The sequence below is a fragment of the Diaporthe batatas genome, assembly GCF_019321695.1.
Source record: "Diaporthe batatas strain CRI 302-4 chromosome Unknown Contig00004, whole genome shotgun sequence".
Classification (NCBI taxonomy): domain Eukaryota; kingdom Fungi; phylum Ascomycota; class Sordariomycetes; order Diaporthales; family Diaporthaceae; genus Diaporthe; species Diaporthe batatas.
Window position 1 is genome coordinate 695,107 of NW_025408551.1, and position 8,382 is coordinate 703,488.

The 8,382-nt window shown below is 52.5% G+C and overlaps 3 protein-coding genes across 3 annotated transcripts; 1 reads left to right on the top strand and 2 right to left on the bottom strand.

Annotated features, from left to right (window-relative positions):
• Positions 1 to 706: 706 nt before the first annotated feature.
• KVR01_004807 (uncharacterized protein) lies at positions 707 to 1,249 on the bottom strand (the record flags this gene model as incomplete). Its single annotated transcript, XM_044792789.1, has 1 exon — positions 707 to 1,249. One exon carries the CDS (start codon positions 1,247 to 1,249, stop codon positions 707 to 709), a length of 543 nt encoding a protein of 180 aa, XP_044646971.1.
• A 1,767-nt stretch (positions 1,250 to 3,016) lies between these two features.
• On the top strand, positions 3,017 to 4,603 carry KVR01_004105 (uncharacterized protein; the record flags this gene model as incomplete). The annotated part of the gene is made up of 1 exon (XM_044790293.1): positions 3,017 to 4,603. One exon carries the CDS (start codon positions 3,017 to 3,019, stop codon positions 4,601 to 4,603), a length of 1,587 nt encoding a protein of 528 aa, XP_044646269.1.
• Positions 4,604 to 6,232: 1,629 nt separating this feature from the next.
• Positions 6,233 to 7,885, bottom strand: KVR01_004365 (uncharacterized protein; the record flags this gene model as incomplete). Its single annotated transcript, XM_044782193.1, has 1 exon — positions 6,233 to 7,885. The coding sequence occupies one exon, from the start codon at positions 7,883 to 7,885 to the stop codon at positions 6,233 to 6,235; it is 1,653 nt and encodes a 550-aa protein (XP_044646529.1).
• Between the last annotated feature and the right edge of the window lie 497 nt (positions 7,886 to 8,382).

Here is an 8,382-nt window from a genome sequence, read left to right on the forward strand (position 1 = left end):
TATGTTAGGGACCCCCCTCCCCTCGGTAGGAAGAGATTGTCCATAGATAGTAGGTTGGGCAGTGATGACACACTAGATGGTTTTCCTTATGGATAATCAGGCTTAGTAGGGTACACACCCCAAACTCAAGTGTTCTTTAGCTCCTATTTTTGCGGTAAATTGGCCATGTATGTCCTCGGACGTATACGGAATAGAAGCGAAGCCACCCATTGGCCGCCTCTGCAACCTTTAGTCCATGTTCCGATGATGTTCGAATCTCTCAACAGAGCAGGACCGCAATTGAATCCATCCTTTTGTTTTGCTTTGCGTGCTTAGAGCAGCGAAAGTCAGACTTGTGGGCTCTGTCCCGACTTGTCCCCATCGGCTACTAGTAGTACCTAGGTAGGTAGCTTGATGCTTATGTACGGTAGCAATGCATTTGTTCGCAGTAGATAGGGACTTTAAGGTCTTGATATCATATGCATCGATATAATGTCACTTCCATTTTAATATGCCCTTGTCGCAAATCAGGAGATAACGTGTAGACTTGATGCAAATGGACGCGGAGCAGTTTAAGGTGTCTTCCTAGACGAGAGCATAGTTTTCTGTCAGGAGTCCCCATTGATGCCGTTCGCTTAAAGATAGATTCCCTTGTATGCTTAAGAAATTTCTGCCCGTTCAAACATCGGTAACGTCGAATCCACTTATGCTGCCCCCAAAAATGCAGCTACCTGTATTTAGGCACCGCAGTGGCAGATAGTTCCACTCGATCCTCAGGCTCATCAAGCCGACTGTATCCCCCATTATACCCCATCGCTCGCTCGCGCTCCATATAACCTGGGTGTGTGCCCTGTCCATATGCGGGCGGGACATCGAGGTTCGCATGCTCTTCGTCCTGGTCGCTGCTGTTGCTGTTCTGCTTATCTTTTTTCTTGTCCTTTTTTAACATCTTCTTGATCCTCTTCTTGATCTCCTTGAGGACCTTCTTAATGGCTTTCTCCTTGTACTTGTCTTCCTGGCTCTGGCCGTCTTGGTTCCCGTTGTTGTTCCGGCCCCCCTTGCGCTTGCGCCGGCGGCAGCAGAGGCACCAGCATGCCGCCAGGGCGAACACGGCGAGCACGACTATCACTATGGCGGCTATGGAGCCGCCTGATAGGATGTCGTCCATCCCGCCTCCCCCATCATCATCGTCGTCGTCGCCATTCTGTCTTTTAATATATCGAACGGGAATGCTATGGGCTGCGTGGGCCAATTGGCGGATAGCCGGCATTGTGAACTGAATATCGGGACTTCAGGAGGATGGAGGGAGTTGTGGTGACTGGCAATGGCAAGTTTTGTTTGGTACTGCAGCAAGTAACACAACACGGTTACTGGTGTCGAATTATAAAGTTCCGGGGTTGTAGCTGTGGGGAATGAGCGACTGAAGCTAATATGACTGAAGACTGTACGGATTTGATTGCTTTGAAAGCTCCTGGGCAGTTCTTGTGCTTTTTATCTTTCGATACGTGTTAGTCTTCGGTGAGCCAAAAATATAGACATTTCCTTCCGGGGATGCCTGTCATGCTTTGTGGCTTGGCAGGTGTATCCATAGACCACCCCGTCACGGACCCTTCATTTCCTATTCAGCTATGACTGTCACCGCAGCAATGTCCCGCCCGCTTTGGCTCCGGCGTTGGTTGGCTGAATCGACACAGGCTGACTCGTAGCGACTGAGTGACGTAGGCCGTTTTTTCCCTCGCAGAATTTTCGCCTTCGCATGGAAACTGCAGGCCACTGGGCCGTGGCCGAAGCGGCAGTCCTCGTCCGGTGTGGCCGCGCGCTGCAAATCATCAGGCCTGGACGGGACAGGACAGGGCGGCTCAGGGGTCGGATGCGAGGTCGATCATGGCGCATCCGTGGGGAAGGCTGCTAGGCCCAGTGCCCGTCTTTAAAACTCTAATCCGGGACGAAGCTTTACCTAGGTACCCAGCGCACATTCATGTGACTTCTGCTAGTAGTGTATGTATGGATGGCTCTGTATTTTATTAATAGCCTTGCACGTATCCACGTTGCATGGATGTTATAATTTGCCATGTTCACGACAGTGGAATCTGAATGCTTCTCTGGTATTGACACCAGCTGTCTGATGCTGCAAATCGAGATGTTGTGCCCGCCTGCTATCTGAAATGCAACTGTGCTCCTCTTGGGACCTGCCACAACAGGCATTTCGCGCGCATTGATACGCATTGGATTTATGCGCTGGAGGCGATCGGTAAGCCCGCTGCTGGGATGCCGAGCCACAAAATTCACGGCAGTTCATTTTCGGGGCCGGCCCTCGCTGCCCGGCTCCCGTCCGAAACACCATCCAATATTGCTTATCTTTATTCCTACGACAGCATCGGCGAGAACGGGCCTCGACATTTCAAGTCTGCAGGCGTAATCGCATGGCAGGGGGCAGATGCAAGCTTTGTAACTGTTGCGGTGGCCACATCGAGACGTGGATAATATGATATGCTCCTGAGAATATCAGGGATTGGACGTCATTTCGAATCATATCATCTAAACCCAACAGAACAAATAAAATAAAATAAGAATGCCAAGACTCAGGCTGATAAACCCGGTCACAACATTAAATGCATCTCGGTGTGGGAGCTGCAAAGCCACCTGGGCAGCTTAGCATACTTGCAAATCAATGTCCTCAAGCCGCTTCGTACCTCTTTTTGACGCCCCAATGAGCCTAGACCAAACATGGATCATGGACTATGCTTAAGGAGGTTCCCATCAAGTGTAGACTACATCAATGCACGACTTCAGCAGGATTCGATTCGGTCGGGTCTCGGTTGGACGGGGGTCGAGTCCCCGCACCGGAGCCGGCACCGGACGCCGAGTGAGACTGTCTCCGTCATGGACGGTCTCAGATCGGCACTTTTTTCTAAAGATTTGGAAGCTGCTTTTACCGTTCGTTTTGAAAGATACAGTTGAAGAACCCTGAGATACCTACGTCGCAGGACTCGGGAATCATTCCAACCAGTCAATATCGCAGGGTCCAGCATTGAGGATGCCACAGGCAAGCCAGGACTGGGACGTCTTGGTCGTGGGGGGCGGCAATGCCGGGTTCAGTGCCGCCATATCCGCTGCCGAGGAACTATCCAAGGGCAGCTCACAGCCTCCGCGGGTGCTCATAGTTGACAAGTGCCCAGAGTCATGGGCGGGTGGGAACAGCTACTTCACGGCCGGCGCGATGCGCTGCGTGCATGGTGGCCTGTCAGACGTCCTGCCGCTTGTCAACAATGTGGACACGGAGACTGTGAAGAAAATCGACCTGGACCCTTACACGGCGGAAGACTTCCTGAATGACATGCACCGTGTGACAGATGGGAAATACGACAGAGAGCTGGGCCGCAGGTTGGTGGATGACAGCAACGAGACGGTGAAATGGCTTGCGGCCCACGGCATCCGCTTCCAGCTAAGCCTCAACCGACAGGCCTACAAGATAGGAGACCGGTATAAGTTCTGGGGAGGCCTGTGCCTGAAGACCCAGGACGGCGGGAAAGGCCTGATGGAGGACCACCGGCGGGCGGCCGAAAAGGTCGGTGTAGGCATAATGTACGAAAACAGCGCCAGAAAGGTCTGGGTGGACTCGAATCCTATCAAGTTTGACTCTCTCGAGGTTGTGGGGAAGGGCGGGCTGAAGTCTAAGATGCGGGCCAAGGCAATCGTCCTCGCTGCTGGTGGCTTCGAGGCAAACCCTCGCATGAGGGCGCAGTATCTCGGGCCGGGGTGGGATCTGGGCCACGTGAGAGGCACGCCGTTCAACACGGGAGAGGTCCTGGAGATGGCAATCCGCGACCTGGGGGCCAGACAGGGCGGCCACTGGAGCGGGTGCCACAGTGTTGCTTGGGACGCGGACAGCCCTGCCAATACGGGGGACCGAGAGACATCAAACGAGTTCACCAAAAGCGGGTACCCCTTAGGCATCACGGTCAACAGGGCCGGGGAGAGATTCTTTGACGAGGGCAGCGACATCAGGAACTACACATATGCTAAGTTTGGGAGGGCAATCCTGGCCCAACCAGGCGGCGTGGCATTCCAAGTGTGGGACAGTCAGGGGATCCCATGGCTGAGAAGTGAGGAATACCGCGACGAGGTCGTGGACAAGACCTTCGGAGGGTCAATCGAGGAGCTTGCCTCGAAGTTGGAGAGGGGCCGAGGGCTGGAAAGTGCCGCGGTGCTGGTCGATACCGTGAGGGAGTACAACGACGCAGTGTCGAGGCACAGGCAAGAGCACCCTGACGCACGGTGGGATCCTGCAGTCAAGGACGGGCTGTCGACGCAGTCATCTCAAAAGAGGCTGCGAGTGCCAAAGTCGAATTGGGCGCTGCCGCTGGCCGAGGGGCCCTTCATGGCCATCAAAGTGTGCTGTGGAGTCACCTTCACCTTTGGTGGCCTCGCCGTCGACCCCAACACGGCGGGTGTCATCTCGGAACTCACAGGCAGGACAATTCCTGGTGTCTACTGCTGTGGCGAGATGCTGGGCGGGCTGTTCTACGAGAACTACCCCGGGGGAACCGGGCTGACGGCTGGGGCAACATTTGGCAGGAGGGCTGGAATTGAAGCTGCTCGGTTAGCCCTGACCTCAAGATGACAGGACTCCCAAGCAGACGCCACCTGATGTGTTGGTCTATAAATTTACCTACCTAGGTAGTAACTCGGAATTGGCGACGCCCATCGTCAAAGCAAGCGATGGAAATCCCAATATTTTGGGCACCATGCCGCTTCTATCAACACTTCAAACTTACCTTAAGTGTGATACTACAGCTCTACTTCCTCAAGCTATTAGGTTGATTTGCAAGACACTGTGACATCATTTGAATGCCGGGACTCTCTTTAGGCCACGTCTGTGAGCCTTTACTGCCAGTCTCTACCGCTTCAGTATTTGAAAACCATGATGGTGCATTTCGAATCGGTCACTGTTGAGCGCTCAACTTCAGTTCAAGCATCTTCACTCTGACCTCAAGCTGCTATTTTCTCCAGGAACATGCATGACGTCTACCCACAGACTCGGCAACTTTGAACTGTCCGGTATTTCAAATGACGCCAGGACATTGAATGGAACAACTTTGCTACCTGGGAATGCAAGAAAAAGCCACTAGGAATCAGTACCCTATCATTGATGGGATCTGAATCCGTCCTTTTAAAGCCTTTCAGTACGTCGCAAAGCTGAGGCCACAAGCACCCATCGTATTATAACCATAGTCATTAACATAGTGTCCTTTTCAAGCGCTAGGTCTTGAGCGCTTACCACCGTATGAAGGAGCCATACCTACCGGGGGGAGGGGGGTAAATTGAATTTATAGTATAATCATTTTAGAATAATATTGACATTCTCTTAAAACACAAACACACTATTAACATAACTACAGAATGTTTAAATTGTATAACGATTTTTAGACTCACATTATTTACCTATTAATATAGTCTTAACATGCTATTAGGGGCCTAATATATAGGTAAAAAGGGAGTTTAATTCCCACTAGAATTAAGTTTTTTTTTTCTTTTTTTCATCCCTAACCTAACTACCTTTTAGTTAATTTCAGCTTAATTATTACTATATATTAAATCTATAAAGCTATAGAGTTAAGGAAATATGGAAATCTTATTTTCTCGCTAACTTATAAAATTTAATACTGGTGGATTTAGGGATTCTAGAGGGATTTCTAATATATATTAATATAATGTCAAAACCTAATATAATATCAACCCCTTAACAGATTTTACTTATAACAGTATTTTATTAGCCTTTTACTAGTATTTAGTTATAATATTTAGATTTTGTTTAAATGTTAACTTTTAACATGATTGTTCGCCTATGTCAGGGACCCCCCCTCCCCCTGGTAGGTATATGTCCTTGGACGTATACGGAATAGAAGCGAAACCATATAACTATATGTGAACAGATGGACTGGCACGGTGTGGACTACAGCAACCTTTCAAGCATCTTCTCGTGCTGCGGCACCGAACAAAATCTGCCATGTTTGTCTGAAAGTTTCATTCCAGTCGTCAATTGGGACACGCATAATGAACCTTGGATTGTGCTCATCTCGGCCCTACACCCCGAATTCTACAAGCCACCCCCTGGGGTAATACTATGTGAGACACATCAGCACAGTGCATGGCGGCACCCGCGAAGCATATATTGACTCGGAGCGATGTAACATTTGGCCTGGCCTTGGGCAAGCAAACATTGACGCTGATCTATTCGGCGATGCCGGTGTTACGACATATACCTAAACCTGGTCTTCGCCTTCTGCCAATCAAGCTCATCCGCCGTTAGATCCCTCGCCCTCGCCTCCATGACCTCCAATGGCTCATACACGGCACCAAACAATGTCCCGTTCCAACCGATGGTATCTCCCGGGTGCGGCGTGGAGCCGACACCGTAGTCCTCCGGGTCCTGGTGAGGGGTCGTCAGTTCACCGAGGGATGTGGAGTAGTTGGAGCTGAAGAACGGCGCCTCGTTGGCCAGGTTGTATTGCGCGGCGCAGATCTCGAAGCGGACACTCGGCAGTGAGGAGTAGTAGAGGTCGTAGCGGGGGTCGAGGGCCTCAGAGAGGGACCGGACAGACCCGTCTGGGTGGAGGACCGACCACGGGGCCCGGCAAGAGTCGCCGATGCAGGTCTTGAGCAGAAGCATCAGGCCGTTGAGCCGCGACGTCAGCCGAGCTGCCTCGGCGGAGCTGTCGGCCTTGATGGGGTTCAGCTCGTATGGGTCTGCCACCGTGTCGTACAGCTCGCTCTCGCCGGTGCACCAGACTGCGTACATGTAGCTGTAGTCCTTGGAGATGATGCGGGCTGTCTTGTAGGAGTTGTTGGTCACGGATTCCGAGTAGCCCATATTTGATATCTCGATGATACCGTTGCCCCAGTACTCGACATTGACGGTCTCGACGGTGGACACATCCGTGCTAGAAGAAGTGTCGCCCGAGACGCCAGCTGTGAAATACGGAAGTAGACTGCGGCCGTCCAGCCAGCTTGGCCACTCCGACTCGTCAACGCCGGCGAAATCGAGCAGTGTTGGGGCAATGTCGATGTGGTTGGACGGGATATCGGTGGACAACCCAGCGGGGACGCCAGGGCCACGCATAAAGAAGGGCACGTGTGTGTCCTCCTTGTAGGGGAGAGTCTTCCCACACGGCACGCGGTGCTGGCCCAGGTGGTAGCCGTGGTCAGCACTGTAAACGATGACGGTGTTATCAAGCTCCCCCTTCTCCTCAAGCACATCAATGAGGTGAGCAACCATCTCATCCACAGACTGCAGGGTTTGAGCGCGGGCGCGGGCTACCTCGTCGACGCGCTCGATGACGCTGCTGTTCATCAACGGGAGCTTGCCCACCCACGACGGCTTGTCGTTGGTAGCCGGGTTGAAGTTGGGCGTGCGCGGGGCAGAAACGTTCTGGAAGAGGTTTGCATGGCGAGCAGCCGGCACCGGCGGCCACTTCCCGCTGTCGTTGAAGGTCTGGTGCGGCGCCGTAGGCGCGACGACAAGAAACCAGGGCTCGCCGGTCGCGTTGGATGTAAGCTTCTCCACTCTATCCACGGCCTTTGCTCGCACGACGTCCTGGAGGTAGGAACCGTCGTAGTAGCGTGGCGTGGCCCCATCGATGGAGAAGACCGGGGTATTATAAGTGTACATCCATGGGTCGAGCATACCGTCAAACCGGTCCCATCCGGCCGGTGGTGTCTCATAGTTGTAAATCGCATATCCGTTCATGATCTTGCCGATAAACTCGGTCCTGTAACCGGCCTTCTTGAGGTAGTGCGGAAGATTGTTGTCATTCTCCCCCGAGGCTTGGAACTTCTGGAAGCTTCCTCCCGGAAGTTGGACGTTAGTGTTGTTGGTATTATGTGCCTGCTGCCCACGGAGCATGGCAACGCGGGAAGGGCAGCATAATGCGACTGTCGCGTAGTGGTTATTGAACGTGAATCCTGAGGCGCAGTGTCAATAAGATGTACTCGGGCTGAACTCGTTTCTGTCCGAATATCACACTCACCCTCCTGCTGAATGCGACTGGTTACCGCGGGTAGATAGTCCAGGGACCCCAGCTCAATGTCCTGGTCATCAGTCAAGACGAAGAGGATGTTAGGCTGCGCCGCCTGAACGAGTGACGCAGCGAAAGCGCCGAGGCAAATCAGGGACTGATACATCTCGTATGTCGGAACTACAACGCCTGAACAAACCACTCCCGACACCCGGACGACTGTGGTGGTCAAGGCGCATCACACATATATAATTTTTCATTCTCATGACGGCCCAACTGACCCCCTGCAGCCCGGTTATCGCTTATTTCCCCCTTTCGTTACGGCTACCGGGCATGATACCATTGAGTTTTGCTAGTACCAATGCATGGATGGGGGTCGTTGCAA